General features: G+C 37.0%; 2 protein-coding genes across 4 annotated transcripts in view; one reads left to right on the forward strand and one right to left on the reverse strand.

Moving 5' to 3' along the window:
• The first annotated feature begins 355 nt into the window (after positions 1-355).
• Positions 356-11,159, forward strand: gss (glutathione synthetase). The gene is made up of 13 exons (XM_058762876.1): positions 356-553; positions 895-1,033; positions 1,958-2,103; positions 2,313-2,388; positions 3,008-3,147; positions 3,276-3,392; positions 6,082-6,162; positions 6,547-6,624; positions 6,839-6,908; positions 7,011-7,205; positions 9,229-9,310; positions 9,397-9,586; positions 9,695-11,159. The coding sequence occupies exons 2-13, from the start codon at positions 905-907 to the stop codon at positions 9,816-9,818; spliced, it is 1,428 nt and encodes a 475-aa protein (XP_058618859.1). The 5' UTR covers positions 356-553; positions 895-904; the 3' UTR covers positions 9,819-11,159.
• A 146-nt stretch (positions 11,160-11,305) lies between these two features.
• The window catches only part of slc2a4rg (SLC2A4 regulator), a 55,015-nt gene continuing 46,873 nt past the window's right edge, over positions 11,306-19,447 (reverse strand). For 2 of the 3 annotated variants that reach the window (XM_058762871.1, XM_058762870.1), the window contains exons 6-9: positions 18,927-19,182; positions 16,856-16,963; positions 15,229-15,350; positions 11,306-15,140 (exon numbers count right to left, since the gene is read on the reverse strand). In XM_058762871.1, the coding sequence (XP_058618854.1) occupies positions 15,029-15,140; positions 15,229-15,350; positions 16,856-16,963; positions 18,927-19,182 (598 nt within the window). In that variant the 3' untranslated portion in view covers positions 11,306-15,028. The remainder of the gene's footprint in view (positions 15,141-15,228; positions 15,351-16,855; positions 16,964-18,926; positions 19,183-19,447) is intronic. The other variant, XM_058762875.1, reaches the window with a different exon arrangement.

Below are 19,447 nucleotides of genomic sequence, written 5' to 3' on the forward strand. Positions count from 1 at the left end.
TTAATTGTTTCTAATAAAATTCAATAGCGATATTGACACAATTTTTTTATTTTAATTTTATTTTTTTTTACTTTGGTAATAGCCTATGTTTTGCTTAGATTTGTCAGTCATAAAGAATAACGACCTACAAAATATTCTTTATAAATCTTATTATTTTATTAACACAATTATATCTATCTATCTACCATCAAAGTTTGTTTACAAATTTTACCCATCTAATTAGCCTACTTTGTTACTGTCTGGAATACTTGGCTCTGTCTCTACAAGTAAAATAATATTGTATATATTATGATAATCAGACATCTCTGGGTTCAGGATCCGCGTGGCGCCCGTGCTGCGCGTGCACGTGGACAGTGGCGTCATCGGCGTTCTGCTCTCTGATTGGTTATTGTCAGTGTACGAGCCGTTGATACACACACCAGTTAGCAGTCTGTGAAACTGCTTCACAAGAGTGTCTCAACCTGAGCAGATGAACCGAGCTCTTAAACAGACTCACGGTAAACCAGGACCTTAGGTGCCACAGGAGTGAGCAAACCGAGCCCGCGGACATCAGGTAGGTAACGTTAATCATAACTGCGCTACATGAGCTAGTGTGTGTTTGTGCAGAGTCATGATGAGTGTCTCATTCATCTGTGATCATGTTTTAAGTCACTTCCCTTTTCTCACCAGTACAAAGACACGTGCTTTTTCAGTGCAGAAGTTTAATAATATAAACTTGATGTTATTGTTGATATAATCGTTTACTGATAAAGTCTGCAGTAAAGCAATATCCTGTATCAGAAAACCTGCATGTCCCTGAAAATCCATATATCTTGTAACTGTCAAGCTGTCACTTGAAAAGTGAAAAATGGCATGAAGCATATGACAACAGTGTGTGTTTTCTTCTCATTGTAGGTTTTCTGCCATGTCTGTCAAATGGGAGGACGTCCTGAAGGATGAAAATCTGATCAAAAATATAGAGGAGTTAGCAAAAGACTCAGCACTTTTACATGGGGTGTTGATGAGGACCAAAGAAACGCCAAACTCTCCTGAAGTAAGAGCACATCACTGTTTCGAGTGCCTGGAAGAAATGTCCTTTAGACATTATTAAGCACTGCTGATCTAAACCATTTTTTGCTTTTGGGGCAGGAAAGGTTGTCATTTACATTCCTGCATAATATTTATAATGTATAGATAGGGCTGAGCAATCTAAGTTTCCTCTATAAAGTTATAACAAAAGGTCAATATAATGTTTGTGCACTATGCAAATAAAAACCAGTCACACTGGTGCCAATACCAATTTGCCACAACGTTCTGTTGTGTATGAGAAACATTAAAGATACTGTCAAATGTGCATTTCTAAGAAACAAAATATGTTATGTTAATTTGTGAAATGTTTACCTGTTTGGTAAGTGTTTGTCACGATAAAGAGAAGTCTGATGATAAAACCCACAATTAACTTTCTATTTTCTACAACTTTCACTCAAAAGCAGAAATCTGCCTTTAAACTTGAAAGAAATAAAGAGTTGACATCAAAAATTGCTTGTAACTTTCACAAATAATTACAAAGAAACAGCACACAGCAAGTAACATAGAATTCAGTGTGAAATTTTGAAATTGAAAAATTATTTTCTACAGGAAAAGCCCCTGGTGGTGCTGTAGACCTAACCCAGATTTAAGACGTCTAGCCAAGGCTCTTAGATATCCAATATTCCAAAGAAATACAGGGAAAAATGATTTCAAATCAATATTGTGATTGAAATACTAACCAGCATCTAATCACAGAGGTGCAGTTAATACACAGTCACGTCTGGAATTCTGTCTGTCCTACGGCCATGTTTTGTTTCTGGATTATGGAGAGTTAGTTCTGCCCCATTGAGTCCACACTGGGCAGAAACCCGTGGCTCAAAGAATCAGGAGTGACTGAAGGGTTTTGATCGTGTACATGCATGTTGAATAAACGCCCATCTGTTCACAGGTGGTGAGTTATGCACCGTTCACGTTGTTTCCCACACCGGTGCCCACAGCACTCTTTCAGCAGGCTCTGGCAGTACAGACACATTTTAACCGGTTGGTGGACCGGGTCAGCCAGAATCCTGGCTTCCTAGAGGAAACTCTGGCCAGGTATGAAATGATTGCACTATTGCAGGGTTTCCCAAACTAGGGAACAAAAATGTTTGGGAATCCCTACCCTGATGAATTGCAAGTTGAGTTCATTGAGTGTCTTATTGCCTTATTTTGTACATTTTAATGGTGAAATGACACCTTTAATTCAAACCTTATTAATAATTTTTGTGTGATCTGATCTAAATGTTATTATTCGTCTTCAACAGCACCATCAAAGTTGACAATTTTACAGCAAGACTTTTCAACATATACAAACAAGTTCAGCATGAACATCATCCCCAGGTATAATGATTTACCAGTAGTTTGTTTATTATTAAAAATGGCATGTTACACATTAGTTAGGAACATTTACTTCACTGTTCCTGTTCAATTATACACTATCGTTCAAAAGATTTTGAAAGAAATGAATACCGTTTTTTCAGCAAGGAAGAATTAAATTAATCAAAAGTAACCGTAAAGGCATTTATAAAGTTACAAAAGATTGCAATTTCAAATAAATGCTGTTTCTGTTCTTCGAAGAATACTGAAAAAAGTCAGTTTCCACAAATATATTAAGCAGCACAACTGTTTTCAACATTGATAATAACAAATGTTTCTTGAGCATCAAATCAGTACATTAGAATGATTTCTGAAGAATCATGTGACACTGAAGACTGAGTAATGATCAGCTTTACCATCACAGGAATAAATTACATTAAAAACATATTGTAATGTGTATTACACATTTTTAATAATATACTGTAAAAGAGACTTACTTCTTGAACACTTGAACAGAAGTGACATGTACAGAGTATCAACTCTTCCATGAAGTACAGCTGACTCCTTATAAATGTAATATTAATGCTATTGTGTAGGTTATTAAGATACATTTGTTTAAACTATAGCTCGTATCTTCCCCAAGTCAATAGTGCTGGGCTTGAATCGCTCCGACTACATGTTGGACCACAGTCCAGACGGTGGGACGTCTTTGAAGCAGATTGAAATCAACACTATTGCTGCAAGTTTTGGTGGTCTTGCTTCACGGACACCAGATGTCCATCGGTAAGTCTGAGCTAAATGCTAAATTTAAAGCTTCAAACAGCACTGGTTCATCACTGAATTACTGGATGATGTTTAGTATATAAAGGTTAAGGTCAATGCTGTGACGCACAGTTTCTCATTTCTGCAAGGCACATTCTGAAGGTCGCAAACCTGCCACAGGAGTGCAGTAATGTGCTCGACAACAACCCAGCAGCAGGTCTGGCCAGAGGTTTGGCCAAAGCCTGGGAGCTCTATGGATCTGAGAGGTGTGTATTTTAAAATGTCTTTCTTTTGTTATTGTTTTGGCAAAGCTGAATTTTCAGAAATGATTCTAATATTTTGATTAAATGCTCAAGAAACATTTCTTATTATCAATTAATCCCAGACTTTGGAAGTGTTTTGTACTTATACTTTGAAGGTTGTATCAAATTGAATTGTGAAAGTTAGTGTTGTAGGCACCAGTGTTGGGTAAGTTACTTTCAAAAAGTAATTAATTACAGTTACTAATTACATCATCAATATTGTATTTAAATTACTTTACTGATTACTCTGTCTGAAAAGTAACTTAGTTACTCAATAAGTAACTTAATTAATCGAATCGCTAATTAGGCTACATCTTAAAATCCCTATAAACCTTAATAGAAATTAAACTGTTTATTCTTTCAATTTGAGTCAAACATAGAATAGTTTAGCCTTTTAGCTTTAACACAACTTTAATACTTAAACATTTTTATAAAAAAATGTTAACCTTCTTTGGTTAACAAATATAAATACTCTGAAAATATCTGAATAACAAAAAAGCTTAAAAGTTAAACAATACATTTCAGTTTGGTAAGATGTTCAGGAAAAGCCCAACTAGTAAAATCCATACAGGTTTATGTAAAAATAACACGTTAACTAATGTAGGTAAGAATAAATGACAGAAATGATCTTCTCTGCTGAATAAAGCCGTGTCAGATCGCGCTGTTCTTATGAGGTAAATTCCTCATAGCAGGTCTTCTTTCAAAAAGGATGAAAATTAGACGAATCTTGTTTTTTTTTGTTTTTATCTAGGTGTGGGCGTTTGCGTTGGGTGAGAGACCGTGTATACACACACGCACACACACAATGCGTATTTTTCAGTTAAAGACAGCATATGGATTTATATGGGTTGCTTTTGGTGCTTGGCACCTTTTTATTGGTCATTTTGTGTTTCAAGAATAAGGTTAAGAATTATGCTATTAGTTAGCCTACTTAAATATAAAATGTTTTTCTCTATTTAACAGCATTACAATAGTGAAAGACGTCTTACTGACCACGTCTCTTGCGAGCCGGGATGTTGGACTCATGAAAAATAATCAATTTGTTTGTATTCACCAAAACTGATTTACTGAAGTCAAAACACTTCAATTGGCGATAGTGCGAGTAGAGCTCTGCACGGGCCTCAAATTTAGGCCCTGGCCCGGCCCGTGTCCGACAGCTTATCAGAATTACCGACCCGAGCCCGTCTTTTTTTTTTTTTCCCTTCTCCCAAAACAGCTTATACTACTGTTTCGGCTATTAAAATAGTTCAGTTTTGTATGTAATGGCAAAATGATTATATTTCGTTTCTTTTTTTTCTTCATTAAGTTAATTTAGAAAAACGTTTGGAGTATTTTTGTTCGTTAAATATAAGTTTTATATAATGTATAACGACCAAGTGGCCAGCGGCATACAGTGAGCTGATCATAGCCATCAATTTAGCCTTCTCAAATCATCACGACTTGCCTAAAATAAGATCTATAGATATACTAAAACAGTTCAAGCATATAACAATGTTTAACCGTTAAACCTGCGCTATAATAATGATGTGCGCTATATTCAAGTTTGTGCGGAGAGTGGAAGCTAAAGCGCGCTCTGCAGGACATGGAGGCACCAGGGAAATCACTTGCATTTTTTTTTTCAGTGGAAACAACTTAAAATAGCCTACGCCGTCATTTTTTTTTCTGATAAAGGTAAGAGTAATACATCATTCGGAACTGTAAAGGGTCTACTTTGATTTGTGTGCACTCACAATATCAACAAAACGTTGTGCTTTTATTAAACAAAGAAAACATACATGATGCGCTTTCTGCCGTCTCGTCTTGAACAGGAGCGCTTCACAAAAACGAACCGAAGCTGAGCGAATACCTCACAGACATGATAAATATATCTATAGAAAGCTTTAAATTATCACGTAATGAAATAAATAAATCGAAAACAAACTTTTATTATAATCTTAATCATAAAGATGCATTTATCTCTAAAGGCGCGTATAATAAGGAGACTGCGAGTCAGGATCAGCAACTTCATCCTTGCGACACAGACTCAGAAAACATTAGTTTATTAGTAAATAATTTAAATAGGTCCTTACTATTTCCCGCGGACACATTCATGGTCATGTTTGCTGGGGCTTTGCGGCAAGCTTCAGCCTATTGCGTGCATTTGAACGCAGAACTCTTCAGCTGCGCTGAAGTCACTTGCTCTCGCTGCTGCTGCGGGACACTAAACACCGTCGAGCCGCTCTCAGTCGCGGCAGCACTGTCTCGGCTAATACGGGACGGTTGGCAACCCTACTTATATGTATCTGAGTATTTAAGGTTTCTCTGTGAATCAGGAAAATCTGAAAGTATATGAACCGGCGCGCGGAGGGTTAACGCCGCTGCATTCAGTTTTATCTTTAGATGGTAAATTTAGATTTCAAATTCAATATTGATTTTAGAACTGTTGAAATTATTTAGTGTATGTAACGCAAGTACTTTATAACTGTAATTAAATTACCTAAAAATGAACAGTAATCCCTTACTTTACTTTTTCAGTGGATAAGTAATTTAATTACAGTAACACGTTAGTTAGTAACGCGTTACACCCAACACTGGTAGGCCCTTGATGCTTTTTAAGTGTTTACTTAGTAATTGAAGTGATAAAGTGGTAATTTCTTCATGTTGTCTCTTGCAGGGCAGTGGTAATGTTTCTGGTCGAGAACGTTCAGAGGAATATTTATGACCATCGATATGTAGAGAATGAGCTGTGGAAAAGGTACAGTAAGTAGTCTGATAGTTTAGCTATAATCAGGATTCAGTGTCAAGTTATCTTACATTAGTTACTATGTAACTACATTAATGTTATTACATTAAGTACAAGTCATGAGAAACATGTACTTAATGCATTGTCCTCCAAACAAGAGCTTATGGGGTAACACTTTATTTTAAGGTGTCCTTCTTACACATGCTACTAACTATTATAATAACAGTACATTATGCATAATAATATGCAAGTAACCCTAAGCCAAACTCTAACTATATAGCAAGTGCATGTAGTTAATTAATATTACTCAGTATAATTACACTGTAACAAAATTCACCTTAAAATAAAGTGTAACCACTTATGGGGACTTATAAATCTGTTCTTTTATATGTGCAGAAATATTCCTGTAATAAGAAGACAGTTTGAAGATGTTTGCAGAACTGGATCCCTGGATGAGAGCAAGAGGCTCTTTGTGTGAGTGTTTATGATTTACACATTTCCCATCTGTGTAGCACACAAATATTAGCATTGTGGAATACTTGGAAATGACAACAATGTTGAGCCAGTTCCTGACTATTTTTTCCAACTTCAAAAATCCACACAGATTGAAATTTTGTCACAACTGCACGCAAAAATGTAAATAAATTTATTTTTTACATTTGGCCTTATTTTTCTATTTGACCTGCAGAGATGGCCGTGAGGTTGCCATTGTCTACTTCCGTAACGGATACATGCCCCAAAACTACACCTCAGAGAAGGTGAGGACACATTTTCCCATAGTAAAAAAAACAATCTTCTCAGAAATGATCGGTTTTAGGTGTTTTCTGGGAATGAAACTTATAACCTGATGCATGTTTCAGAGTTGGGAGGCCCGTCTGATGATGGAGCGCTCTCTGGCTGTGAAGTGTCCAGACATCAGTACCCATCTCGCTGGTACTAAGAAGGTGCAGCAGGAATTGGCCCGGCCGGGGGTTCTGGAGCGCTTCTTCCCAGACGAACCTCAAACAGTTGCTCAGATTCGGGCCACTTTCGCTGGACTGTACACCCTGGACATGGTAGAGGAACAACATTGTTAACCGGGGTGCTGAATCCTGCTCGAGGAGATATACCCTACGATTAGATTTATGATTATACCTTACGATTAACTCTAATGAAGCACTTGAAACAAACTCAAGGGTTATACTCCATCATAAACACACTAGACTTTAAGCATGCAAAATGTCTACAGACACTTGGAAGTCAATGGAACGAAAAGTGTAGTGCGACTTTCCCTTAAAGGGATAGTTCACCCAAAAATGAAAATTCTGTCATTAAATACTCACCCTCATGTCGTTCCAAACCTGTAAGACTTTTGTTCATCTTCGGAACACAAATTAAGATATTTTTGCAGAATTCTGAAGAGCTCTCTGACCCTCCATAGACAGCAAGGATCCTTACACGATAAAGGTCCAGAAACGTATAAAGGAGATCGTTAAAATAATCGTAATTTTACGAAGCTATGAAAAGACTTTGTGCGCAAAGAAAACAAAAATAACAACTTTATTGAACAATTCGTCTCCTCTGCATCACCCCATAGTGCCATTTTGGAGAGTATCACATATGTAAACAATGCTGTTCTGTGTCAGCAGCACCGTACACAGATACATTGTTTATGCTTTGATCTGAACGTAAACAACGTATCCGCATACATACGTTGTTTACATATGTGATACTCTCCAAAATGGCGCCTGGGTGACGCAGAGGAGACGAATTGGTGAATAGTCGTTATTTTTGTTTTCTTTGCGCGCAAAAAGTATTTTCGTATTTTTCGATTATTTTAACAAACTCGCCTTGATCGTGTTAGGATCCATGCTGTCTATGGAGGGTCAGAAAGCTCTCGGAATGCATCAAAAATATCTTCATTTGTGTTCTGAAGATGAACGAAGGTCTAACTGGTTTGGAACGACATGAGGATGAGTAATTAATGACAGAATTTGCATTTTTGGGTGAACTATCCTTTTAAAGGGATAGTTCACCCAAAAATTAAAATTACCCCATGATTTACTCGCCGTTAAGCCAACCTAGGTGTATATGATCTCTAGCTTCCGCTAACTGTCGTACACATGTTTACGAGAGAGTGGCGTTTCAGTGGATGATGTAGGACGTAGGCGTAGTGTAAGCTCCGGCGGTGAGAATATGCTAGTCTCACGAGAACCAAGAACCTTGCGTCTCCTCTTGGCTTATATCTAAATCCTCCATCATTTTTCTTTACAAATCCTCATTTTTTTACTTCTAATTCATGACCAGTGAGCTTATGCTACGCCTACGTCATCCGCAGAGTATGCCAAGTAGCTAGCCCGCTAAACCAAATACATTAACATTAGGTGTGTCCCAAATTGCGTACTTATCTACTATTCTCTGACGTTTTGTAGTATAAATAGTGCAAGTAGTGCGTTCACACTGAACTTTACAAAAAGAACAAGTGCACTTTAAATACCTGGATGATGCACTTTAATAACCGAAAAAACGAAATGTGGCATGTTGGACACTTCATGCACTCAACTGTCACAGCTTTAATTACACAGCGAAGGGGGAGGGGCTACCAGACTCGATTATTAATTACAAAATAACCTTATAAAATCCATACACTACATGGTTTCGTAAGTACATAGTGTATAAGTGCATAATGTTTTGGGACGCAGTTATCGTCATATCATTAACATTCTAAAACTATTCCGAGCATTTTCATGATTGAAATATGAATAATCCACATGAACATCGTCAAGCTACTTGTTTCCTCTTTTTATTTTTTATTTTTTGGCAGATTGTCAGCCAAATAATAGCAAAGAGAGCACATGAAAATGATGTATTCTGCTAATTATTATTTTATTAGAATTAGAATTATTTCAGGTTGTGAAAATAAATAAAATTTTCATATAAAATAAAAACATTTTTAATTTTAGTGTATGATGATCTTGGTGGAGCACTAAACTTCAGAAAGGCTGAACATTATAAGCAGGATTGAGCACCGCTGTTGAAACTTTTTTTTTTTGTACTTTTTTTAAATAGATTTTAAATGGTCAACCTGTCTTTCCACAGGGAGAAGAAGGTGATAAAACGGTGGCGATGGCTTTGGCCAATCCGGACCAGTATGTGCTGAAGCCTCAGAGGGAGGGAGGTGGTGAGTATAGCTAGTCACGTCCTGTGTTGTGTACACGCATACATATCACAAACACTTGCTCAAAGATTTCCTACTGTATGCCACAGGTAACAACATTTACGGCAATGAGATCTGTGAAGTGCTGGAGAACCTGAAGAACTCCACTGAGAGGATGGCTTACATTCTGATGGACAAGATCCAGCCGGTCCCGGTCCAGAACTACCTGCTCCGGCCCGGAGCTCCTCTGAGACTGAACTCCTGTCTGAGTGAACTGGGCGCGTTTGGAGCGTATGTCAGGTGGGATCATTTCTAGCAGATCTTTAACAAAACCTCTGCTTTTATTGTACATGCATTCCTAAAATTCACTGCATTACAGAATAGAACTGCAACTTTTTCCACACACAGGAAAGGCAAAGACATGGTGTTCAATGAGTGCGTGGGCCACCTGCTGAGGACCAAGAGCTCCGAGCATGCTGATGGGGGAGTGGCTGCAGGAGTAGCAGTACTGGACAACCCACTGCTGGTGTGAACTACAGCACCACCTACTGGACCAGAGGAGAATGCCATACGGCTGGCATCGGGAATTCATCATCCCTGTGATTCATTTTCTACCTAGCATCTGTTTTATCAAAGGTTTCGTGTGTTAAATATCTCCTACAGATGCAGTAATCAGTGGGGAGCACTTATGACTGAACTGCTCATTTCATGCACATTTTATACCTCATTCAAGTGTTAATCTGTTGAAGTGTGTGAGAAGTAATCATTGATGTTTTATAAAATAGATTTTTATTGACGTTTTCTTTTTCTGGTTACTTTTAACTGGTAATGGTTTTATTAAACTACACTGGTAGCCAACTTCCATGACCAGACACAATCAGAAAGAAGTTGTAATGATTATTATGATAATGATTTGTTTTGTTTTTGTTTTTTTAATGTATACTACCATTAAAGAAATAGGTAACCCAAAAATAAAAATTTGCTGAAAATCTCAGCCGATCCAAGATGTAGATGAGTTTGTTTCTTCATCAGAACAGATTTGGAGAAATGTAGCATTGCATCACTTGCTCACCAATGGATCCTCTGCAGTGAATGGGTGCCGTCAGAATGAGAGTCCAAACTGCACTTGATCTGTGCATATTTCTCTCCTGATTTAGACTAGTCAACTTTTCATTGGAAGAAATGCTATTATGGACTCATATTTTGCCGGAAGCAAAGGTTTGAAATGAAAAACTTCTTGATTTTATTACAAACTTGCAGATGTTATTGATAGACTGGAGTGGTGTGGATTATTGTGATGTTTTTATCAGCTGTTTGGACTCATTCTGACGGCACCCATTCACTGCAGAGGATCCACTGGTGAGCAAGTGATGCAATGCTACATTTCTGTTCTGAAGAAGAAACAAACTCATCTACATCTTGGATGGCTTGAGGGTACATCCATTTTTAGCAAATGTTAATTATTGGATAAACTATTTCTTTAAAAAAGCTTGAGGTCAGTAAGATTTATTTACAGCTTTTATTTCACAAGGATACATTAAATTGACCAATAGTGACAGTGAAGACATTTATAATGTTATAATAGATTTCTGCTTCTTGTTTCTATTCACAGAAGAAAAAAAAATGTATCATGATTTTCTCAAAAATAAGAAGTAGCACAACGGTTTTCTACACTGATAATAATTAGAAATGTTTCTTGATCATCAAATCAGCACCTTAGAATGATTTCTGAAGGATCATGTGACACTGAAGACTGCTTTGAATCACAGCAATAAATTACATTTCAACACATTTTAAAATAGAAAATGGCCAATCTTAATTGGAATAGCATTTTACAATTTTTTTTTTTTGATAAAATAAATGCAGCCCAAAGTTTGAGTGGTAGTGTATATTTACCGTGGAAACATTATGTAATTTCAATGAAATGTAAAAAGATGTTCAAGGACCATCTACTGGAGATTATTCTCTAGACCTGCACTAACGCACATAAAGAAGTAAAAATTGAATTCCAATCAAACATCTTTCTGAAATCCATGTTTATTTCAATCTCCACATTACAGCCACAGAAATCACACTCTCATCACCAACCAAAAGTCAACACCAGAAACACCTCCATCCTCTCGTTCATTCACTCAACTCTAGACACGTCACTGTCAACTTCGGAAAAACAATAATGGTTCCAATAAAGCAAGATAGTACAAAGATGATACAAGACATGCATCAAATTTCAACCAATGAAAGAAAAGAAACGGCTTGACACAATGACAAGACCTCAACAGTTAAACAAAGCCAAAAGAGTTGTTCTGCAAAGAGAAATCGTATGAGCTGTATTGAATAGCAGGATTATTATGATGATGCTTTTTGAACACTTAACATTCTGAAAATGTTACAAAGAAGGAAAGAGGAGTTTCTACACATTTTCTTGGGTGTTTAGCTTAATATCCTGGCTGAAAAGCAACAGGCAGTCAGTGAAGTTAGATTGACGGGGAACAGACAGACAAAGGCTCAGACAAACTAACGTAAAATCATCTATCGGAATGTGCAGGGCAGAATGACGCAATGATCCACATAGCAACGTCCATCCTGCCTCACAATAGTACATACTCCATGATGTACACACTCGCTTATCCACAAAACAATGAAAACGCATCAATGCAAGTGCCAGCAGAAAATGAAAACGACAGAAAAAACACTGAGCGGTTCTAACTACTTGATATGAAAGACATTTGTGTGAGAAAAGCCGATAAAACAAACTTAGATTACAGGCGTTTCATGTTGTAGATTTTACATTCGTTGATGCTTTTTCCCCTCAGCCCAAAATATGCAATGAATATATACACGTTATATTCTCTAGTGACATTTAACAACAAAAAGGCATTCTCGTATGGATTTTATATCATATTATCAAAGCCATAAAACTGATGAACGTATTTAAAGCATCACTGCCTGATTTTTGACGCCTAATCTTCCAATGACTCTTTTCCTATGAAGAAAAACACAATGTTGAACATAGGAAACGATCTTTATTTTAAATCAAGACAGTGACGTTCCCTAGAAACAAGCCTGAATGATAGTCTGCTAGTCACGTGACCGTCGTCACGTACTGCGAGCCCCTAAACAACACGATGCCGCAAAGTACCGCCACGTAAGCTTATAGTTGCAGGGTCAGTAAAAAGAAAAGACCCCATCCCTGACCCGATGAGAGAACCACGGCGATCGCCAGACAACCATTAAGTAATTGCTTTTTAAAAACTTCAATTTCTGAGTAAAAAAAAAAAAAAAGGTACATAAAAATATACGTTTTGTGCAGTACAAGTTAGTGCAATTATATTTTTCCCTCTTGTTCTTCTCATTGGCACTTAGTGAAAGTTATGATCATGAGAGGGACACTCTTTCCTTTCTGACCACTGGGAAAGAGAAGACAAAGCTGCTCTAAGCTGTGATAGGACAATATATTTTGATGAATTCAATCATTTGGCAATTGCGCACCTGCCCAATTGTTTCTTTGATTCCCATCATTAATGGTTAAACTGCTACATTTTTTTGGAGCTACATTTTGATTGCCAGTTTTGGTTGATCTGATGAAAGCTTAAACATGATTTAATTCCCATACCTTGAAGGTGAAAAATAATGCAAAATATTTTGAAACAAAAACCTACCAGCTTGGGTTGGAATTAGAGTTTCTTTTTTAAGGAATTATTTGATCCCAAAATAACAAATGTTGAAAAAACTAAATGCATTTTTAAATATTGTTTTATATACATACCTTAAAAGGATAGTGTACCCCCAAAAAAAAAAAATTCTTCATGTTGTTTCATACCTGTATGACTTTTTTTCTTTTGTGGAATGCAAAAGAAGATATTTTGAAAAATGGCTCACCATCTCTGGTATTTCTGTCTGGTATTTTTGTCCATACAATGAAACAATGAAAAATTGTTTTAAAAATATCTTTCCAGGTTTCACAGAAGTCAAACAGGTTTGAAACGACATGAGGGTGAGTAAATGATGACAGAATGTTTATTTTGGAGTGAACTGTTCCTTTAAGACACAGATCACATTCAAATGTCCAATAACTGTCAGTGTTTCATGGGTTCACTGCAAAAAATTATATATATATATATATATATATATATATACACATACACACAGAGAGAGAGAGAGAGAGTCTTGATTTCCAGTACAAATATTTAAACACTCTTAAATTAAGATACATGTACTTAGATATCATGACTTATTTTCTGAAAACATGTAACAAACCTGAGTTTATGCTTAAAACCAGAAAAAAAAACTATTCAAAGAGAAAACAAGATTTTTTTTTCTTGCTTTAAGCATAAACTCACTTAATGAATTTTGATACATTTCTAAGAAAACAAGTCATTTTCATTCTCAAGCAGATGAATCTTGATGCTTAGATATTTGCATACGAGACAAAAATACACAACAAATCTTTTTTTTTTTTTTTGCGGTGTAACATCTCAGAGCTGCTTCGCTCGTATAGAGAGGGTCAGATAGCACAGTGCACACCGTTTACATGAAGACATCACATGATCACCTCCGTATGAAAGACAAAAAGCACAGTGGAAGACGTCTACACGTTATCAGAGCAAGCGTTTCCTTTAAGTGAATAATATCCGTATGCTAAATGAGAAGCAAATAATTCCTTAGGAAGCATAATGTGGCCTAAATTCGCCGTGTTTTATGGATCACATTAGACTGGGATGACTTCCCTCGACAGCAGATTGTCTGTTAAATCTGAAGTGTGGCCTGTTAAAGTGCCTGCCATTGAATTAATACTGTGGACTGACAGGAATAAACCTCATAGCTTATGAAGAGGCAGTTGATCTGTGAGGGACAGAATAGTTTGGGTGCGTTAGCGCAGAGAGAGAAGCCATTTTACATTCCTGCACTACAACTACTCGCGCTGAAGTACACTAAAGGCTCTCTCCGAAAGGCTCATTCTTGTTTAGAGGTATTACTTTAGCAATATGTGTTGAAACAGTTCTTGACTATTTGCTAAAACGCTCAACGCGCCGATTGCGATGCAACGCTAAACTGTACTCTGCTTGATCAAAATCAAAATGGCCATTAAAAAGTGCTTGTAGGCAAAATGAAGCGGTAAGTCCAGAAACAGTTGGATTTGGAACAAAAACAAGTTGTTTGAAGCTTATTAAATGATGTCCGTATAAATGAATTTGAGTTGCTTGGTAAGTGCATCTGGGTTTAAGAGGGTTAACCATTTAAAATACTCAATAATACCCATCAAAAAAAGCTTCCAGAGTTTTTAACAGTAAAAACTGCTATGTATAAAGTCTGCCACACTTAAAATCATGAAAAATCATTAGCTGTATTCAACAGAACGCACACAAAACATGAAAGTATAATAAACTGCCTGGAAAATCTGCTTTGAATGTTGTGTTTCTGGATTACTTAAGAAAAACTTCTTTTTGCCTTAATATGCAATGCAGCAAAAGCTTTTTTTCGAAAATCTTTTTCTCTTTTTTTGCTTTTTATCAGGGGTTTTTTTTCTGAATAAAAGTCTCAGTGTTCCACTATGGAAGCGGTAAGAAAAGAGCACCCCTTGTGGCCTGGAGGAATCAGTGACATTTAAAAGGTCACATGCCTCAGACGGACACATCTTAGCTCATGAAGTTCACTCTGAGAGTGTGCAGGAGACACCGGCGCTCAGTCCGTGGAACAGCCGCAATAAACGAGCACGTTTTGAAGTGGGGTAAAGGATAAAGCTCAGTCAGTGAAGCGCTGGCAGGCCTTCTTCCAGCGGCATGCTGTGCACCACAGGTCCCTCTTCTCCATGCCATACACCTTTCGACACTTCTTGGCTTCGCCACGTGGTTTCCTGGGAATGCATTTCACACAGTTTCGGTTTTAGCTGTAATGCGACGCTTCAAATACATCTTAAAACCAAAAACATCCAGGCAGCTTACCTGGTTCCAGTAGTGGGTTTGGAAGTGGAGGTGCTGTTGGTGTGTGTTTTGCTGACAGTGGTGTGGTTAACAGGCTGTCTCTTCTCACCGATGCTAACAGTGCGGATTTGAGTCATCGGGCCCTGCAAAAGCATTTTATGTTAAAGGTGATCTAAAGCGCAACCAAACACACAAACGTTAAGACTTACGTTGGCACTTCTGCCATTCAAAATGTGGAGTCAAGTAAGATTCGTCTCTTACACTCATCAAAATTGAGTTAATTTGATATAAAATACAGTAAAAATTCTAAATATTATCACAATTTAAAATAGCTGTTTTCTATTTGAATATATTTTAAAACGTAATTAATTCCTGTGATTTAAAGCTGAATTTTCAGCATCATTACTCCAGTCTTCAGTGTCACATGATCTTCAGAAATCATTCTGATATGCTGCTCAAGAAACATTTCTTATTCTGCTTAATATTTTTGTGGTATGTAATTCAGGATTCATTTGATGAATATTAAGTTTAAAAGAACAGCATTTATTTGAAACAGAAATATTTTGTAACATTAGAAATGCCTTTATTGTCACTTCAGATCATCTTTGCTGAATAAAAGTATTCCAAATCTTTGAATAGTATAGTGTGTATATTTATCACAAATAGTAATAAAAGTAATTTTTGTTGTTCATATTGAATTTTTTTTCACTCTTAAGTGTGTTTACGCCTAATTTCACACCATTATATTGTATTGTATTATATTATAATATATTACTCTATAATAAAAAAAAATACTGTGATTTTTACATTTTCTGCCAAAAATACAAAAAAATGTAAGTGCTGTTTGTGCAAAACAATGTTGGTGTTGCTAGGGGTGTTCTGGCTGATTTCTAAGTGATTCATTTTCATGATTACTTTCCAAGGCAAAATATCAGTAAAGCCCTGTTCACACCAAGAACAATAACTATAAAGATAACTATATTAGCGTCCACACCAGCGAACAAAATTTGTCTGTTTATTCTAAGCGCACACTCATCTGCCGCTTTGAATTTTCCAGCTCGTTATAGCAGGATGGATTCTGATTGGCTGTCAATGTTTGTATCGTTCATCAGCTGGAAAAAAATTGTTCTGAAAGTGATTCCAACGATATTGTTTCTCTGTGCCTTTATCGTCATAGCTGTGGACTCTGCTATTCCTTAATACTGAGAACGATTTTTAGAATTATATATCTTTATCGTTATCGTCCTTGGTGTGAATGGGGCTTTAAGCTGATGTTTTCTTAGCAAAACGCCAATTATTGGTCTATAACAGCAGTTCCCTAATCACAATATATATTCGTGATAAACTGCATCTTTTTGACGGGCACTAGGTGTCTGCAGTTCCTTTGTTGTCAACATGTAACAAGGGTTTGGAAGCTACTTTCTTTGCTTTGCAAAAGCATCTGAGACAGGAAACCAAAAGTCATGCAAGTGCAACTTCTGAAAGACCCCAAGAGACAGAGAAAGACAAGCTGGGAGTAACAAACGAGACCTTACAGGATGACTGCCCTTTCAACCTTTAGTGAGTTCAGTCTTTTACAAGGTGACAAACGCTCTCGACTACGTCTCTGAGAGGAAGAAAACAAGAAAGAAAGAAGTAGCCATCTCACCGGTAGACCTTTATATATGACAGGGGGCGACTGCCAGGATACACTAATCCTATCCTCACTGTGAGGCGGTTCAGAGGGCATGCTGGGAATGCTGACAGGGGTTGTAGCCTGAAAAACATAGTGTGTGTAAGAAGCGGTATTAGCAAAGCCAGAAGAGAGAGAAAGAGAAAACACTGTTAAGTACAACAGCAACCCCCCGAGAGCCAAGAAGAGCTGCCTCAAAGACGAGCCAGTGACCTCAGTCACGTTAGAAATGGTTAAAAACAGACTGTCTGAGCAGCAGAGTGCAGATACAGCTCCTGAAATCACGGCCTTCGCTGACCTCGTCACCCCGACCCATAAATACTTCAACAAAATGGACCCCAGCAATTAAAGAGACACATGTGTATGCAGTAGTCTGGCTTTGATATTTAACAGAACCCTCAATCCGGTGAACCCTCAGTGTAAATCTCTGGCCGGTTTGAACGTTTTTAGAAAGGTCATTCATCCCATTTGGGACAAAAATTCTCAAGAAACTCCAAATGTAGTCAGACTGCAAATTCTTGTTCTTCGGTAAAATATCTAAACATCCTTAACACACAAACACAAGATATATATATAAGTAATATATATTTATTATATATTGACAGCGGTGGCAAAAATAGTATTTTCACCGGCTAAAAACTGTTTTAAGTCCGTTATTTCTATCTTTTGCTGTAGTGTGTCAGTAGGAAATATCAGTTCACATTTCCACACATTCATTTTGCCATTAATTGTAATAATCCAGTGAGATTTTGGTTTGACAACAGAAGAAGATACTGACACACTACAGAAAAAGATAGAAATAACTGACTTTAAAACTTACAGTTTTTAGCCGGTGAAAATACTAGTGCTCTAATTATTATATATATATAAACATATATACATAAGACATTGTAGTTTCATTTTAAGAAAACGAAGCCAGATTTCAGGACCATATTTTCAAATTCAAATATTATTGGCAGCAACAAATTATATATATTTTTTAAAATAGTGAAGTATTTATGTAACTTGGTAGTATTTGTTTATGCTTTAGTATATATGGTAGTATTTTTATGCTTTAATTTGACTTTTTTAATTTAAAAATCACTGTATTCCAGTATTTGTTCTGTAATCCAGAAAAAATTAATTTGTTACAGAATGAGAATTACATTTAAAATTAAAATTACATTTACATTTTTAATATTCTCTTATAATTTTGCTCATTAGTCCACACAATCACAATTTGCATGATTTATATATGAAATATGTTCATTATACAGTGATATGGATTAGATTTCGTTGGATTGTCTTTGTGTTAAAATTTTGGTTGCATATGAATGAATGTTTTAGGGAGTGATGAGAGAATATTAAAAATATCTTATTTTTCTTCCAAAGATGAGGTCTTATGGGTTTGGAACAACATGAGGGTAAATACATAATGATAAAGTTTAATTTTTAGGTAAACTATCCTGTTAATACACATTATGCTAGTGAGAATGTAAGAGGAACGAAAATAATGTAATATTGGCAAAATAATGCAAAAATGTCTTAAAGGTCCTAAAATTGGATTTAGCTTCTCCACACAAAATATAATTTTATAGTTATACAAAAATGTGATTTCTGTCACCCTCAAGTTTCTTTCTTCTGCTGAACACAAATAAACTATATTTTTGAAGAATGTCGGTAACCAAACAGTTGATGTCCCCCATTTTTTCACCTTTCTGTGGAAGTCACATAATGACCTTCATGAATAAATTCATACAGGTTTGGAACGACATGAACAGCTACTTGGGTGTACTGTCGCTTTAAGCTCTGTTGACTTGATAGAGAGAGATTTGAGTTGCATTAATAACTAAAACAGAGCCTTGCGTGGGAGATTTGAAAGAATATGATGTTTCCAAAGTAAAAGAACGCACCCACACACACACACACAGATAAAAGCACTGTTGAAAAGTGTCCATGAAGACTTCATCGCTACACCTCAAACCCATAATATGATAAGAGCGCTCCACCGTCTGCAGCCAAAACTGAACCTGTGGACTGAATAAGATGCACTGAAGCGTGATGGTACCTGGTAAGCGTGGTCAGTGCGGATATGGCACAGCGCCGACGGTGCTGATTGGCTGAGTGGGGTGTGGATCATGTGGGCGGGCTCAGATCGAGACACATCACAAGTCAAGATGGGGAAGATGGGGGCCGGGCCGGACGTTGTAGGTGACGTGGGCGTGAGGTTGGACAGCCCCTCCGAAAGCGTGTCCATGTTCACCTCGATTTCAGAGTAGTAGAAATCCTCCTCGCCGTCGCTGTAGTCAGAATCTCCATTTCGCCTGAAAACACACAACACTAAAGGCCTAAGTGTGCACATCAACCAGCGGCCAGCAGGGGGCAGCAGTGCCAGCACATTAACAGAGGTTTGAGTTTATATGGGAAGGTCAGGTAGCAACAAGAGGCTATAAAAACACTCTTACTACTTCCATCAGAATGTGCTTCCCTCGTTACCTCCTGTTATGGTGCTCAGAAAGGGAAGAGCTCCCTGAGCAGCCCCATCTTTAGAGACTGACAGACAATCTGGGCCCTTCAGATTCATCTCCA

This window comes from Onychostoma macrolepis, chromosome 23 (genome assembly GCF_012432095.1).
Source record: "Onychostoma macrolepis isolate SWU-2019 chromosome 23, ASM1243209v1, whole genome shotgun sequence".
Lineage (NCBI taxonomy): Eukaryota > Metazoa > Chordata > Actinopteri > Cypriniformes > Cyprinidae > Onychostoma > Onychostoma macrolepis.